Source organism: Micropterus salmoides, unplaced genomic scaffold, assembly GCF_014851395.1.
Source record: "Micropterus salmoides isolate LMB-PRFRI ecotype aquatic unplaced genomic scaffold, ASM1485139v1 Ms_hic_scaffold_9, whole genome shotgun sequence".
Classification (NCBI taxonomy): domain Eukaryota; kingdom Metazoa; phylum Chordata; class Actinopteri; order Centrarchiformes; family Centrarchidae; genus Micropterus; species Micropterus salmoides.
Window position 1 is genome coordinate 7158114 of NW_024044681.1, and position 18586 is coordinate 7176699.

Below are 18586 nucleotides of genomic sequence, written 5' to 3' on the forward strand. Positions count from 1 at the left end.
GTAATAACTAATAACGATATAATAACACTGTAATAACGCTGTAATAACGCAGTAATAACTAATAACGCAGTAATAACGCAGTAATAACGCTGTAATAACTAATAACGCTGTAATAACGCTGTAATAACGCTGTAATAACGCTGTAATAACGCTGTAATAACTAATAACGCAGTAATAACGCAGTAATAACGCAGTAATAATACAATATAATAACGCAGTAATAACGCTGTAATAACGCTGTAATAACTAATAACGATATAATAACACTGTAATAACGCTGTAATAACGCAGTAATAACTAATAACGCTGTAATAACGCTGTAATAACGCAGTAATAACGCTGTAATAACGCAGTAATAACGCTGTAATAACGCAGTAATAACGCTGTAATAACGCAGTAATAACGCTGTAATAACTAATAACGCAGTAATAACGCAGTAATAACGCAGTAATAACGCTGTAATAACGCAGTAATAACGCAGTAATAACTAATAACGCAGTAATAACGCAGTAATAACGCAGTAATAACGCAGTAATAACGCAGTAATAACGCAGTAATAACGCAGTAATAACGCTGTAATAACGCTGTAATAACGCTGTAATAACTTATAACGCAGTAATAACGCAGTAATAACGCAGTAATAATACGATATAATAACGCAGTAATAACGCTGTAATAACACAGTAATAACGCAGTAATAACGCTGTAATAACTAATAACGATATAATAACACTGTAATAACGCAATAATAACGCAGTAATAACGCAGTAATAACGCTGTAATAACTAATAACACTGTAATAACGCAGTAATAACGCAGTAATAACGCAGTAACGCTGTAATAACGCAGTAATAACGCTGTAATAACGCAGTAATAACGCAGTAATAACGCTGTAATAACTAATAACGATATAATAACACTGTAATAACGCTGTAATAACGCAGTAATAACTAATAACGCAGTAATAACGCAGTAATAACGCAGTAATAACGCAGTAATAACGCAGTAATAACGCAGCAATAACGCAGCAATAACGCAGTAATAACGCAGCAATAACGCAGTAATAACGCAGCAATAACGCAGTAATAACTTATAACGCAGTAATAACGCAGTAATAATACGATATAATAACGCAGTAATAACGCAGTAATAACGCTGTAATAACTAATAACGATATAATAACACTGTAATAACGCAGTAATAACGCAGTAATAACGCAGCAATAACGCAGCAATAACGCAGTAATAATACGATATAATAACGCAGTAATAACGCTGTAATAACACAGTAATAACGCAGTAATAACGCTGTAATAACTAATAACGATATAATAACACTGTAATAACGCTGTAATAACGCAGTAATAACGCAGTAATAACGCAGTAATAACGCAGTAATAACTAATAACGCTGTAATAACGCAGTAATAACGCAGTAATAACGCTGTAATAACGCAGTAATAACGCAGTAATAACGCTGTAATAACGCAGTAATAACGCTGTAATAACGCTGTAATAACTAATAACGCTGTAATAACGCTGTAATAACGCAGTAATAAGGCAGTAATAACGCTGTAATAACGCTGTAATAACGCAGTAATAACGCAGTAATAACTAATAACGCTGTAATAACGCTGTAATAACTAATAACGATATAATAACACAGTAATAACGCTGTAATAACTAATAACACTGTAATAACGCAGTAATAACGCAGTAATAACGCAGTAATAACTAATAACGCAGTAATAACGCAGTAATAACGCTGTAATAACGCTGTAATAACGCAGTAATAACGCAGTAATAACTAATAACGATATAATAACACTGTAATAACGCTGTAATAACGCAGTAATAACGCAGTAATAACGATATAATAACACTGTAATAACGCAGTAATAACGATATAATAACGCAGTAATAACGCAGTAATAACGCTGTAATAACACAGTAATAACGCAGTAATAACGCTGTAATAACGCTGTAATAACTAATAGCGCAGTAATAACGCAGTAATAACGCAGTAATAATACGATATAATAACGCAGTAATAACGCAGTAATAACGCTGTAATAACGCTGTAATAACGCAGTAATAATGCAGTAATAACTAATTACAGCGTTATTACAGCGTTATTACTGCGTTATTAGTTATTACTGCGTTATTACTGCGTTATTATATCGTATTATTACTGCGCTATTACTGCGTTATTACTGCGCTATTACTGCGCTATTACTGCGCTATTACTGCGCTATTACTGCGCTATTACTGCGCTATTACTGCGCTATTAGTTATTACAGCGTTATTACTGCGTTATTACTGCGTTATTACAGCGTTATTACTGCGTTATTACTGCGTTATTACAGCTTTATTACTGCGTTATTACTGCGTTATTACTGCGTTATTACAGCGTTATTATATCGTTATTAGTTATGACTGCGTTATTACTGCGTTATTACTGCGTTATTACGCTGTAATAACTAATAACGCAGTAATAACGCAGTAATAACGCAGTAATAACGCAGTAATAACGCAGTAATAACGCAGTAATAACGCAGTAATAACGCAGTAATAAAGCTGTAATAACGCAGTAATAACGCAGTAATAACGCAGTAATAACGCAGTAATACAGCGTTATTACTGCGTTATTACTGCGTTATTACTGCGTTATTACTGCGCTATTACTGCGTTATTACTGCGTTATTACTGCGTTATTACTGCGTTATTACTGCGTTATTACTGCGTTATTAGTTATTACAGCGTAATAACGCAGTAATAACGCAGTAATAACGCAGTAATAACTAATAACGATATAATAACGATATAATAACACTGTAATAACGCTGTAATAACGCAGTAATAACGCTGTAATAACTAATAACACTGTAATAACACTGTAATAACGCAGTAATAACGCAGTAATAACTAATAACGCTGTAATAACGCAGTAATAACGCTGTAATAACTAATAACGATATAATAACACTGTAATAACGCAGTAATAACGCAGTAATAACTAATAACGCAGTAATAACGCAGTAATAACGCAGTAATAACGCAGTAATAACGCAGTAATAACTAATAACGCAGTAATAACGCAGTAATAACTAATAACGCAGTAATAACGCTGTAATAACGCTGTAATAACGCAGTAATAACGCAGTAATAACGCAGTAATAACGCTGTAATAACTAATAACGCAGTAATAACGCAGTAATAACGCAGTAATAACTAATAACGCAGTAATAACGCAGTAATAACGCAGTAATAACGCTGTAATAACTAATAACGATATAATAACACTGTAATAACGCAGTAATAACGCAGTAATAACGCAGTAATAACGCTGTAATAACGCTGTAATAACTAATAACGCTGTAATAACGCAGTAATAACTAATAACGCTGTAATAACGTTGTAATAACGCTGTAATAATGCAGTAATAACGCAGTAATAACGCAGTAATAACGCAGTAATAACGCAGTAATAACTAATAACGCAGTAATAACGCAGTAATAACGCAGTAATAACTAATAACGCAGTAATAACGCAGTAATAATACGATATAATAACGCAGTAATAACGCAGTAATAACGCTGTAATAACTAATAACGATATAATAACACTGTAATAACGCTGCAATAACGCAGAAATAACGCAGTAATAACGCTGTAATAACTAATAACGCTGTAATAACGCTGTAATAACGCTGTAATAACTAATAACGATATAATAACACTGTAATAACGCAATAATAACGCAGTAATAACTAATAACGATATAATAACACTGTAATAACGCTGTAATAACTAATAACGATATAATAACACTAATAACACTGTAATTACACTGTAATAACTAATAACGATATAATAACACTGTAATAACTAATAACGATATAATAACACTAATTACAGTGTAATTACACTGTAATAACTAATTACACTGTAATAACGCTGTAATAACTAATAACGATATAATAAAGCGTTATTATATCGTTATTAGTAGCGGTATGTAGTATAATGCTCTTATAACATTGTAATACTAATAATGCTGTGTAACGTTAGCCACATTTATAGGAAGTAAAGTTAAATAGCTGCATGGTTGGATTTTTACAGATACTTTCTTTTTCAAAGTAATCCTTATCCTTATCATTTTAAACAATCGCTTCGTAACCCTCATAATCGTAATCGAATTGTGAGGTGCTCAGAGATTCCCATCCCTACAGGTGACGCGTCATGATATCGAATCGTGAGACCCGTATTGATTCACACCCCTAGTCCTCATCCCCGTGGACCTACATGACACAGACGGCTGCTCCTCAGCAGCTACTTTCTGTCGTCTTTATATGAAGAGGGCTCCTGCAGAAGCTGCCTCACCTGTAAAAACACAGATCTCAGGTGTCATGGGATTCCCACGTGATGGAAGTCAATCTCACTATTCCAATTTTTGTATAAATAAACGGGACGGGAGTGAAAATGCACTCTGTGTCACCCGCTAACCTGGACCGACTGCCTCCCTGCAGAAGATCTGAACACTTGAATGTGTCGTCACGCTGATGGATTTTCTCTATCAGTAACTGTACCGACACTTCTGTACATGTAGTAGTAACCACATAACAACAGTACTACTAGTACATTCAGCTGTGGTTGCTGGAGGAAAGAGAAGCGAGTAGGAGAAGAAAAACACGTCACTGTGTGTGTTTGTACATGCAGGTGTGTGCGTGTGCAGACTGAGCTGCTGGTTATTCTCTGACCATATAAGGACTTCAGACACAAAGCTTCTGCAGAGACCGACACACACACACACACACACACACACACACACACACACGATTTCCTGCAGCTCAGGCGCAGTTTGACGTTAATTACATGTAATTATAAAATTATAAAATCTACACACTGAGTCTGGTTTTAATTTGTCGTTGCAGCAGCTGTTCAGACGTCATCGGTACACAATAATTAAGTACTAATTAGAGATATTTGTACTTTACTGGAGTATTTTCTTTTCACGCTGTCTCCCTCTACTCCAGCTCAGAGGGAGATTTTGTATTTTTATTTCACTACATTTATCTGACAGCTTCAGTTACTTTACAAAGTCAGATTTTTATAAAATGTGATGTTTTGTTATAAATTAAACTCCAACAGTTTATACAAGTACAGCTGACAGGATTATTAGGCTGACAGGGAAATTAACTGGAAACAACTTTGATGCTTTAAAACATTTAAAAACATTTCATGTGAAGATTTGCTGCTTTTCCTTTGGATTAATTTAATTTATTTGTAATAACGTTGATCTTTGGACTGTTAGTCAGAGCGAGCGGTGTGAAGGCTCTGGGTAACTGTGACGACAGAATCTTTACCAACCAAAACAATCAGTGGATCGATGGAGGAAATAATCAGCAGGTTGATCCAGAATGAAAAGAACCATCAGCTGCAGTCTGAAACTGAACAGTTCAGAATGAGCTGCAGCAGCAACATCCTGCTTTACTTTAATGAGGAGGAGGAAGAATCTGATATTTAATAGTACAACAGTGACAGGACTTTGAGTACTTTTACTGTAGTAACATTTACACAGCAGGACTTTTACTTGTACAAAGTATTTTTTAAAGTGTGGTATTAGTACTTTTACTGAAGTAACAGACACACAGAACTATTCTACTTTTTACTTTTCACACTTAAGTATTTTTTAAAGCAGGTATTTTTCCACTTTGATTCAAGCAGAAATTTAAATTGAAGACTTCTTCTTTTAGTGGAGTAATACTGAGGAAGGGTATCTGTACGTCCACCGCTGATCATCACTAGTCCTCACGTACAGGTTATTCACAGTCACTACCTGCAGGTGGAGCTGTTGTTAGCTAACTGACAAAGCTAACGTTAGCATGCTAATATCTGAGCTGAGGTAATGTGGAGCGCGGTCGACTCTCTGACCTGAAACTTTTTTAAAAATGTATTTTACCTTTATTTTACCAGGAAGTAAAATAAAGAGATCAAAAATAAAGAACTGGCCAAGGTAGCAGCCATCCATAAACACACCATATTAAAAAGCTACACACAATCATGACAAAATTCACAAAAACAAACAAAAACAACACAAAAACACATCTATTCAAACACACTGGCCTCTCAAGAAAAACAACCACGTCTGCTTCACCACATTCTTTATGATGCTCTTAAATTTATCAATTAATGTACACGTTAGACATTAACGGCTGTGTGATGTGTTATTTTGAGGGGACAGCAAATTTACACTGTTCTACAAGCTGCACGCTCACAACTTTACACTGGAGCAGAGTGTCATTTCTTCAGTGTGGTCACATGAAAAGATATAATCAGATATTTACAAACATGTGAGGGGTGAACTCACTTTGTGAGAGACTGTATGTCCAACTGCTTGAATGTATAAACGTTGTGTTGATCTTTGTTCAGCTTGTTGTTTTAGCTGCACGTCTGTTTCTGTCTTCCCGTAAATGAAACACTGAGAACAGCCGGAGTCACCCTCCCGACATGTGTTCACGCGCTTGGCAAATAAAGCTGGCGCCAGTTAGCTTAGCACAACCACATACTTTCCTCTCATTCTAAACTGTATTAATGTAACGGTAGCCAGCGAGGCTGTGCAGAGTAAAACCTCACTCCCCGACGCCTTAAGAGACGCACTAGCGACCGCTTCACGTACCTGAGGTCGCCGGTTCCGCTTCACGTACCTGAGGTCGCCGGTTCGAGTCAGGACCTGGCAGTACAACTCGGATACATGAACTCTCCTAACTCTGATTTGTGTGCGCTGAAAGATATAAAAACTAATACATTTACACATATTCATCTTTCAGCGACTCAAACACAGTTTCTGTGTTCTGTGTTCACGTCCTGTTTACGTAGCTGGTTGTTTCCTGATTGGACGACAGTCTTTACTCGCCGAGACGGTTCCTATGTTTTAACGGTGAGACCTGATTCAGTGAATCACGAGTTAGAAACGAGTTTAGACCACTTGTATGCACCTTTGACCTGGAGTGTCAGGACTGAAACAGGGAGAACTCCTGCCAGCGCCCTCTAGAGGCTGCAGAGTTCATTACTGTGCTTTCAAACGACAAGCTAGCTTTGGGGGGCAGCGCGATTAAATGCAAAGTCAAAGCAAAGACGAAGAGAGACGCGGTTTCCTGTCGGGCGACACAAAGGCATTGAACATTTTCAACTCGAGCCCTGTGATACTACTACTTCATATTTATATAAAAAAACGGACAAAACTGGAGGCTGCTGGGAGAAAAGAAAGAGAGGAAGTTAAACTACCAGTAAGTACAGAAAATATGTGTCTGTTACTTTGTTCTAGCTATCGTTGAACTTTACTATGAACAAGTTAGCACAAACACAGGCCTGATCGATCCAAACTCCATTCAGAAAACAAGTATTTTAAAAGTTGTTGTTCTGCTGTCCTGCTTACAGACCCGACAAAGCATGAATCCATATGTTTAACAAATCGGCATCATGTTGTTGTTAGTTCGGCATCAGTTTGATCCGTTTATTGTAACTCACAGCAAAATGAGACCTGTTCTTTCAGACCTGGGATCACGTGATTGGTCAAGAGCGAACATACCTGTGCGTTACACCCTCCTGAATCATTTTAACTTGTCTAAATATCGCAGTATTAGTAGCAGTTCCTCATAGTGTTTTGTACAGTGGTAGTAGTAACAGTAGTGAGATGAGTCAGACTCACTTCTCCTGCAGGTCCATCAGGCTCTCTTCGGCCCTCTGCAGACCCTCCAGGTCCTTCATCAGCTTGCCCAGGTCGTCTCTGGACTTCCTGGTCTGGACGTAGGCGAACCAACAGCCGCCCAGCGCCATCAGGATGGACACACCCAGAACAAGATCCTTCCACCAGTACTGTTGGCCTGAAGACACACAGGGAATATAAATACACAATACACAGATACAAACAGATATAGACAGACAGACATATGTACATATACACACACTACACCTGTACAGTACTTTTATAGTATGATATATAAACACTAATATATACTGTATTAATTCACACACACACACCTGGCGGCGGGCCGAACAGCACGATGTCCAGGGCTTTGAGCTGCAGCTTCTGAGCATGACTTCGGTCTAACACCTTCAGCACGGACGCAGTCAGGGTGGTGTTCTTCACCGCCAGCCTGCAGGGAGACGTTCACGCAGAGTTATACAGAAACAACAGCTTCAGCAGCCGGGCTGTAGAGTTTAACCTCCACAGGAAGTGGAAACCCAGAAACAAACACTGTCACGGTCATGTGGTTACGCAGTTCACACCTCAGAGACTGACATACTGGTGCGTTCACAGACGCTCCGACATCTGAGATAAGAGCGTGGAGACTCACAGGAGGCTTTAAAACTAGAAACCTCGACACCGCCAAACACATTATCAGTGTACTTTTATGCTTTAACGTGGAGTTTTAGGATTATTATTAGTGTTTGCTCAAAACAACTTCAGGACATCAGTTACAGTGAGCCTGTTTTTAGACTCTGTGACGCTGGATGTGGGGGGGACAGAAATGAAAATCATAAATGCAGACGTGTGTTTAGCACCAAGCAGGAACTACCTTGTGATTGACAAGTCTCTACCATGGTGACCTGTCAATCAGGATAGAGGCGACTCGTAGGCGCCGCTCTGTGTACATTTAACCAGCGCCGCTGAAAAAGCGTATTGGGAGTCGGCTGTTAATTTTTTAGGTAACTACGTTTTGTTTTAAGCTGTGAATTACAGATGCACCTTGCTAACCAAGACGGTCTCGCTTCCACACTGCAAAAACTAAAATCTAAGTAAGAGTAATTATCTTAATTGCTTTTTGTATGACAAGATATTTCTTCTTACCAGGCGGTTTTCTGTCTTTAAGTAGCAAGTGAAATATTCTTGTTCTGTTGGCAGATAATTTAGCTTATTTTTCCCTTGTTTTTGAGAGCTCACTTTTTGCAGTGTAACCGGTAGCCCACAAACCAACAGGTGACGTCACGGTGACTACGCCCACTTCTGTTCCGTCTGTGGTTTGCTGGATGAAGCGCTGAACGAAGGCTGCATATGATATGTACATATAAAATGTGTGTGTGTTACTTGGGTATAAAATGTGTGTGTGTTACCTGGGTATAAAATGTGTGTGTGTTACCTGGGTATAAAATGTGTGTGTGTTACCTGGGTATAAAATGTGTGTGTGTTACCTGGATATAAAATGTGTGTGTGTTACCTGGGTATAAAATGTGTGTGTGTTACCTGGGTATAAAATGTGTGTGTGTTACCTGGGTATAAAATGTGTGTGTGTTACCTGGGTATAAAATGTGTGTGTGTTACCTGGGTATAAAATGTGTGTGTTACCTGGGTATAAAATGTGTGTGTTACCTGGGTATAAAATGTGTGTGTTTACCTGGGTATAAAATGTGTGTGTTACCTGGGTATAAAATGTGTGTGTGTTACTTGGGTATAAAATGTGTGTGTGTTACCTGGGTATAAAATGTGTGTGTGTGTTACCTGGGTATAAAATGTGTGTGTGTTACCTGGGTATAAAATGTGTGTGTGTTACCTGGATATAAAATGTGTGTGTTACCTGGGTATAAAATGTGTGTGTGTGTTACCTGGGTATAAAATGTGTGTGTGTTACCTGGGTATAAAATGTGTGTGTTACCTGGGTATAAAATGTGTGTGTGTTACCTGGGTATAAAATGTGTGTGTTACCTGGGTATAAAATGTGTGTGTGTTACCTGGGTATAAAATGTGTGTGTGTTACCTGGGTATAAAATGTGTGTGTGTGTTACCTGGGTATAAAATGTGTGTGTGTTACCTGGGTATAAAATGTGTGTGTGTTACCTGGGTATAAAATGTGTGTGTGTTACCTGGGTATAAAATGTGTGTGTTACCTGGGTATAAAATGTGTGTGTGTTACCTGGGTATAAAATGTGTGTGTGTTACCTGGGTATAAAATGTGTGTGTGTTACCTGGGTATAAAATGTGTGTGTGTTACCTGGATATAAAATGTGTGTGTTACCTGGGTATAAAATGTGTGTGTGTTACCTGGGTATAAAATGTGTGTGTGTTACCTGGGTATAAAATGTGTGTGTTTACCTGGATATAAAATGTGTGTGTGTTACCTGGGTATAAAATGTGTGTGTGTTACCTGGGTATAAAATGTGTGTGTGTTACCTGGGTATAAAATGTGTGTGTGTTACCTGGGTATAAAATGTGTGTGTGTTACCTGGGTATAAAATGTGTGTGTGTTACCTGGGTATAAATGTGTGTGTGTTACCTGGATATAAAATGTGTGTGTGTTACCTGGGTATAAAATGTGTGTGTGTTACCTGGGTATAAAATGTGTGTGTGTTACCTGGGTATAAAATGTGTGTGTGTTACCTGGGTATAAAATGTGTGTGTGTGTTACCTGGGTATAAAATGTGTGTGTGTTACCTGGATATAAAATGTGTGTGTGTTACCTGGGTATAAAATGTGTGTGTGTTACCTGGGTATAAAATGTGTGTGTGTTACCTGGGTATAAAATGTGTGTGTGTTACCTGGATATAAAATGTGTGTGTTACCTGGGTATAAAATGTGTGTGTGTTACCTGGGTATAAAATGTGTGTGTTACCTGGATATAAAATGTGTGTGTGTTACCTGGATATAAAATGTGTGTGTGTGTTACCTGGGTATAAAATGTGTGTGTGTTACCTGGGTATAAAATGTGTGTGTGTTACCTGGATATAAAATGTGTGTGTGTTACCTGGGTATAAAATGTGTGTGTGTTACCTGGGTATAAAATGTGTGTGTGTTACCTGGGTATAAAATGTGTGTGTGTTACCTGGGTATAAAATGTGTGTGTGTTACCTGGGTATAAAATGTGTGTGTTACCTGGGTATAAAATGTGTGTGTGTTACCTGGGTATAAAATGTGTGTGTGTTACCTGGGTATAAAATGTGTGTGTGTTACCTGGGTATAAAATGTGTGTGTGTTACCTGGGTATAAAATGTGTGTGTGTTACCTGGGTATAAATATGTGTGTGTTACCTGGGTAAGGCCTTTCCGTCTAGCTGGTGTCTCCTGAAGGTTTCTGCGTACTGAGGAAGCTCCACGCTGACGAGCAGCCAGTCCTCCACCTGCTGCACCGTCCAGGTATACACTGAACACACAGCACAACAGCATCCAGTTAATAAAGTCACTTCAGATAGTTTCACACTGCAAGAGGTCACCGATCAATAACCTATAACTAACCACTGCAGAAGTAAACAAATCAGCTCTGCTTCAGTCATGTCCTGATGTTCTGTTGTGATATTTCGCTGTTCTGACTGAGAACGGCTGTGATGTTCTGTGTTCTGAAGGAGAACAGCTGTGATGTTCTGACTGAGAACAGCTGTGATGTTCTGAATGAGAACAGCCGTGATGTTCTGCTGTTCTGAAGGAAAACAGCTGTGAGGTTCTGCTGTTCTGACTGAGAACAGCTGTGATGTTCTGAAGGAGAACAGCTGTGATGTTCTGACTGAGAACAGCTGTGATGTTCTGACTGAGAACAGCTGTGATGTTCTGAATGAGAACAGCCGTGATGTTCTGACTGAGAACAGCTGTGAGGTTCTGCTGTTCTGACTGAAAACAGCTGTGAGGTTCTGCTGTTCTGACTGAGAACAGCTGTGAGGTTCTGCTGTTCTGACTGAGAACAGCTGTGATGTTCTGAAGGAGAACAGCTGTGATGTTCTGACTGAGAACAGCTGTGATGTTCTGAATGAGAACAGCCGTGATGTTCTGAAGGAGAACAGCTGTGAGGTTCTGCTGTTCTGACTGAAAACAGCTGTGAGGTTCTGCTGTTCTGACTGAGAACAGCTGTGAGGTTCTGCTGTTCTGAAGGAGAACAGCTGTGAGGTTCTGCTGTTCTGACTGAGAACAGCTGTGAGGTTCTGCTGTTCTGACTGAGAACAGCTGTGATGTTCTGAAGGAGAACAGCTGTGAGGTTCTGCTGTTCTGACTGAGAACAGCTGTGAGGTTCTGCTGTTCTGACGGAGAACAGCTGTGAGGTTCTGCTGTTCTGACTGAGAACAGCTGTGATGTTCTGAAGGAGAACAGCTGTGATGTTCTGACTGAGAACAGCTGTGATGTTCTGAATGAGAACAGCCGTGATGTTCTGACTGAGAACAGCTGTGAGGTTCTGCTGTTCTGACTGAAAACAGCTGTGAGGTTCTGCTGTTCTGACTGAGAACAGCTGTGAGGTTCTGCTGTTCTGACTGAGAACAGCTGTGATGTTCTGACTGAGAACAGCTGTGATGTTCTGAAGGAGAACAGCTGTGATGTTCTGACTGAGAACAGCTGTGATGTTCTGAATGAGAACAGCCGTGATGTTCTGAAGGAGAACAGCTGTGAGGTTCTGCTGTTCTGACTGAAAACAGCTGTGAGGTTCTGCTGTTCTGACTGAGAACAGCTGTGAGGTTCTGCTGTTCTGAAGGAGAACAGCTGTGAGGTTCTGAAGGAGAACAGCTGTGAGGTTCTGCTGTTCTGACTGAAAACAGCTGTGAGGTTCTGCTGTTCTGAAGGAGAACAGCTTTGAGGTTCTGCTGTTCTGAAGGAGAACAGCTTTGAGGTTCTGCTGTTCTGACGGAGAACAGCTGTGAGGTTCTGCTGTTCTGACTGAGAACAGCTGTGATGTTCTGTGTTCTGACTGAGAACAGCTGTGAGGTTCTGCTGTTCTGACGGAGAACAGCTGTGATGTTCTGAAGGAGAACAGCTGTGAGGTTCTGCTGTTCTGACTGAGAACAGCTGTGAGGTTCTGCTGTTCTGACGGAGAACAGCTGTGAGGTTCTGCTGTTCTGACTGAGAACAGCTGTGATGTTCTGACGGAGAACAGCTGTGAGGTTCTGCTGTTCTGACTGAGAACAGCTGTGAGGTTCTGCTGTTCTGACTGAGAACAGCTGTGAGGTTCTGCTGTTCTGACGGAGAACAGCTGTGAGGTTCTGCTGTTCTGACGGAGAACAGCTGTGAGGTTCTGCTGTTCTGACGGAGAACAGCTGTGATGTTCTGACGGAGAACAGCTGTGAGGTTCTGCTGTTCTGACTGAGAACAGCTGTGAGGTTCTGCTGTTCTGACTGAGAACAGCTGTAATGTTCTGACGGAGAACAGCTGTGAGGTTCTGCTGTTCTGAAGGAGAACAGCTGTGATGTTCTGCTGTTCTGACTGAGAACAGCTGTGAGGTTCTGTGTTCTGAAGGAGAACAGCTGTGATGTTCTGCTGTTCTGACTGAGAACAGCTGTGATGTTCTGTGTTCTGACTGAGAACAGCTGTGAGGTTCTGCTGTTCTGAAGGAAAACAGCTGTGATGTTCTGTGTTCTGAAGGAGAACAGCTGTGAGGTTCTGCTGTTCTGACTGAGAACAGCTGTGAGGTTCTGTGTTCTGAAGGAGAACAGCTGTGAGGTTCTGCTGTTCTGACGGAGAACAGCTGTGAGGTTCTGCTGTTCTGACTGAGAACAGCTGTGATGTTCTGTGTTCTGAAGGAGAACAGCTGTGATGTTCTGCTCTTACGTCCTCAGTCTTAAAATAAACAGCTGTTCTTCGTCGGTCTTTTTTTGCATCATCACGGTGACAAATTGAGCTGGAAAATAAAGTGGATCCAAAAATAGGATTTTATTTTTTCACTCAAACATTCTTCTTTTCGTTCCCTCCTCGCTTCCTCTCTCCTGTCTTCACTTTGTTTTTTACCTTTTCTCCTTCTTGGCGTCAGTGCTTCCTCTCTGCCCGTTCTATATTCCTTTACTGTCTTTGAGTCTCGTTCCCTCCACTCTTTCTAATCTCCCCTTTTCACTTCCCTCCTTCCTTCCTCCCTCCCTTCTCTGCTTCCTGTCTGTATAAAGCAGATAAATTTTACAGTCCGACGTCTTTAAGACAACATGAACCTTAAAGTCGTGGTTCGTGAAGTGAAGTCTGGTGCTCTGAGCCGAGATGACGACGTGAAGATGTCGTCGTGTTTACATATTTGACTTTATTTATTTTCTGAAGAAGATCTTCACAGTGAATCACTTCTGAGGTTTCCTCATAATAAAAACGCAGAGGAAATAAATGCTGCTTCTCTGTGTGTTTCTCTTCTGAGGAAACCTCAGATCTCCCTCCAGATGTGATTTACTGAATAACTTCTGATGTTTGTGTTGAAGCTTCTCTCCCTCGACATGCAGACTCTGCTTCGTGAAAGCTTTTTTCCTTCAGCTCTAACTTACACTACAGTCAGTGTTGGGCAACCTACTACCAACGTGTTCCACATTATAGATCACTGGTAACTGTCGTCCGAGTGTAATTAGTTATATTACAATATTTCGGTCTCTGAATTTTAATACTTTCCACTACTGAGTTCCTGTCACTGCTATTTAATGGAAGCATTATTCAGACAGTAAGATGTGCTGCATAGGTGGGTTCTAGTGATGTGCAGATCGCAGATATTTCCGCAGATCTTTTAACCTTCTGCAGAAAGGTTGTAGCTGGCGCCCCAACTTCACTGATTATTTAAATGTCCCGACAGGATCGATCGGGATGCTCTGACAGCAGCTTCTCTGACCAGGAAAGGAAATCGGTAAACTACGCACGTAGCCATGCATTTATACTTGTGCGTCGGTGTCTCCGTCCCTGGCCTCGCGTGCAGTCTGCGGTCGGCAACAGGAAGTTACCAGACACGTTGCATTCATCTCCGCAACGTACTGCAACAGTCGGCACTTCGGGAAAAGGAGAACCTCTGAGGTGCCGGCTGTTGGAGTTGCCTGATTTTGCTGACATGTTTAGACTTTGTTGATTTGGTAGTCAGCGTTTGCTTTTTGTGCTTCCTCTATGATTAAGTAGGTTATGTAGATAAATGGTTCTTTTTGTCTGTTTTAACTGTGTTTTTGTTGATTTATGGTCGAGAGTCTGCACAAGGTGTTTTATTTTGAAAATTGACCGGATTCTCTTTGCTGTTCTGTGTCTGACTTCCTGCTCAGAACCAAAGTAAACATTTTGCTGTGATTAAATAGCAATAAACGGATCAAACTGATGCCGAAATAACTACAATATGATGCAGATTTGTTAAACATATGAATTGATGCTTTGTCAGGTCTGTCAGCAAGACAGCAACTTCTAAAATGTTTGTTTTCTGAATGGAGTTCGGTTCGATCAGGGCTATGCTATGCTAACCTGTTCACAGTAAAGTACAACGACAGCTGGAATAAATTGACAGACACATGTTTTCTGAATTCACCAGGTAGTTCAACCTCCTCGCTTTCTTTTCTCCAAGTAACGTCCAGTTTTGTCTGGTTTTATATAACGACGCTAACAACAACAGTGGAGCCGGATGTGAACGGAAGCTGCTGAGAAGCTCCAGTGAAGATAAATCAACGTTGTAATCCCAAAAACTAAAGTAAAAAGCTAATTTAATAAAAGTTAACTCCGAGCTCCTCCCGCGGGTAAACAGTGTAGTTGTCAGAGCAGAATCTGACCGACTACGGTTGTTTATTTGTCCAAAGGTTGCAGCGCTGCTCCCTGCTCCTCTCCCCACGTTTAGCAGCTCTCAGCCGGCCTACAGATTTTCACTCCCCCGCTCTGCCCGGCGCTCTCCACACAACGCTCTGCAGCCTCGGTGACGTACGGATGACAGACATTACCGTAGATCATGTTCATTTAATTGTGGGAAGCTAAGATCTCAATCAATAAATCGATTAATTGTGCAGCCCTAATCTGGCGTGAAGTGAATGTTTTTAAAGAATAATAAATCATGTTCATGGCGGATCGTCACACCATGATATCAGTGTTTTGGAGACCACCCAACACGTCACAGCTCAGAGGAGCCCAGCTCCTGCACAAACAATCTCAACTAACAAGCTCCAGAAACAGGAAATAACATTTTTACTCCTACAGAGTTTATTTCTGGTGCCAGAATGTTTCTCAGTGTTGGTGAATTATTAAAAAAAAACACCACTTAATCTTGTGTTAAAATGTGTTGTAACACGTTACTGAGATTATAAAGGGTTTAATATTACTGACATTTTATAAGTAATGTGTTATATTACTGCGCTACAGCAACAAGCAAAACCTCACTGTCGCCTTACTCCCAACATCTGGTCACCTCACGCTTTATATTTGTTTATATTCTGTTAAACTGGCACCATTAAAACTTTCAAACAGTAAAAGTATGCGAGTATAATCAGGACTTAAAGTATTAAAGCAGGAAAAGTATGTGAGAATAAGCTGCTGTAGTTGTTGAGCTGTTCAGTTTCAGACTGCAGCTTTTCATTGTGGATCAACCTGCTGATTAGTTAACAGTCACCCAGAGCCCAAAGCGGCTCCTTCACAGCGCTCAACGTTACTAACAAACATCGCAGTTGTTATAATCATTCAGAGCAGCAGCAGCAGCAGCAGACGTGATGAAAGATAACTTCACCTCTGGAGCTCTTCCAGGCGGCCCACATGTCCTCCACGCTGATGTGCAGGTCGGCTCGGTGGAAGCTGCTGTGTTTGGCTTTGGAGTCGTGATCCTTCAGATCCTCCCTGAGGAACTGTGGACGCAACATGACTTTCCGTCATCAGACAGTTCGAGCGCCGCCGCTCCACAGGACAACACACACAGGTTCTCGTCTCACCTCGTCCGTCTCCGCCACGTCCACCGACCCGTCGGCGTCGTCGTCCATCAGCTTGTGGATGCTGCAGATCGCCTCAAAGCTCAGCAGGGAGTTCTCATCCTGGCAGAGCTGCCGGTCTATCACACACAGATCTACAACACAGGGACACGGCACACCTTACTGGCACAGTTCAGCACAGCGTGACGAAAGAAAAGTATTTGTTGCAGGTAAATTTCCAGGTGCATCTCAAAACATTAGAACATGGTGGGAAACAGAACCGGACTGAGAGATTAAAGGTTCAGGAAACCTTTGCAGGAGTTAATCAGCTGATCAGAGCTCGTCTCAGGTCGACGTCTCTGTGTTTTCATTTATTTATTCTAAAAATGCTGGAGTCATCAAGATTAAAACTTAAGGCTTGAAATATTTCGCTTCATGTGTAATGAATCTATGAAAGTTTTTACTTTTTGAATTAAATTATTAATTTTCCACGATATTAATCTGTCTGTGTTGTTCAGAAGGGAAACTTCTGGAACTAAAAAACAAAAAGTAAACTCAACTTGCTCAAGTGATTCTTTGTGGGATGATATTTATTTTCTAAAAAACACAAAGATGTTCCTGCAAAGATGTAGATTCATAAACGTAGTCTGAATATTTTACAGGATTTGATGGGTTTAATTTAAGACTTAATAAACAGGTTCCAGGTTTCTCTTCCACCAAACCTCACTGACTGATTCAGAGTCACAAAGCAGCAGCAGCCTCTCACTTCCTGCTAGCCTCAGTTAGCAGCTAGCGCTCCACGATCATCCATCAACCCCGCTTATCTCGCTGCCGATGCGGTCGTCATGACAACGGATCAGATGTTTAAACAGATCGGAGCGAGAAACTTCATTCATGCCTACATTTGGTCATTTCAACCACCAGGACGTCTTGAGAGTCTCCGCATGAACGCTCAGCTGTGTGTGTGTGTGTGTGTGTGTGTGTGTGTGTGTGTGGGGGGGGGGGGGGGGGGGGGGGGTCTATGCTACCTTCAGGGACACATTTGAGAGTAAAACTGATTTTAGAGTCTCCAGGAAATGAATGTGACTTCAGTAAAGGTGTGTGTGCAGGTGAGGAGGCTGATCTGCGTCTATATATTTTATTTGTTACTATAAAGATGACAATAAAGATCTAAAACGACAAAACCTCACATCACGTACACGCACACTGAGCATGTGCGGTGTGAACAGGAAGCAGACTGTCTGAAGAAAGTTCTACTGGAGACGAACGAAGAGCAGCGACGGTGAAGAAGCAGAGATTTCTCTGCATGGACTGTGGGTGGTGGTACAGTGGATAAGACACATGCCTTTGGTGTGAGAGACCCGGGTTCAAAATCCACCATCGTGTCCCTGAGCGAGACACTTAACCCCTCGTTGCTCCAGAGGCGTGCGACCTCTGACATGTACAGCAGCTGTAAGTCGCTTAATGAATAAATGTAATCTGATTGGCTGTTACTGAATGTAACACAGGAGGACAAAGAGACTGTGGCGGCGGGAAACAGATGTTTTCACCTGTCAGCACTAACACGCTGCCCCGGAGTTTAAAACCAAAACGGGGTCAGCGGCGTTTTCAGACTTCAACGTCTCAGTCTGGACGGGAGGCGGAGACGTAGCAGGAGGTCTGAGGTTTAACACAAAGACGTAGGAGTGTGTGTAGGAGTTGTTTTCATGGCGCTCAGCTGTTTTCCAAACATGGAAACAGCTGAGCGCCATGAAAACAACTTCTTCTACAACTAAACTGCATCACAGCCAACAGCCGGCCAGACAACCATTATTCATGGCTGAGACGCCAGCTGAAATAAATGATTCCCCTTTTTGCCCATACTTTGAGAACCACTGTTTAAAAGGTTTAAAATTAAAACTTGCTGGCTGCCTTAAAGTGCAACGTTCACACGTGTGTGGTAGAATCACATGTGCGGAGCAGACAGCCAATAGTCGTGGCCTGAGGTGCTGCAGGCCGGACCGTATCTTGTCGGCTGAACTCGA

At 40.9% G+C, this 18586-nt stretch overlaps 1 protein-coding gene across 3 annotated transcripts in view; it reads right to left on the reverse strand.

The window, feature by feature from the left end:
• Positions 1–18586, reverse strand: part of LOC119895858 (stromal interaction molecule 1-like) — a 49254-nt gene that overhangs the window by 19674 nt on the left and 10994 nt on the right. For all 3 annotated transcript variants that reach the window (XM_038709235.1, XM_038709233.1, XM_038709234.1), the window contains exons 3-7: positions 16587–16717; positions 16388–16502; positions 11020–11131; positions 8038–8153; positions 7706–7880 (exon numbers count right to left, since the gene is read on the reverse strand). In XM_038709235.1, the coding sequence (XP_038565163.1) occupies positions 7706–7880; positions 8038–8153; positions 11020–11131; positions 16388–16502; positions 16587–16717 (649 nt within the window). The remainder of the gene's footprint in view (positions 1–7705; positions 7881–8037; positions 8154–11019; positions 11132–16387; positions 16503–16586; positions 16718–18586) is intronic.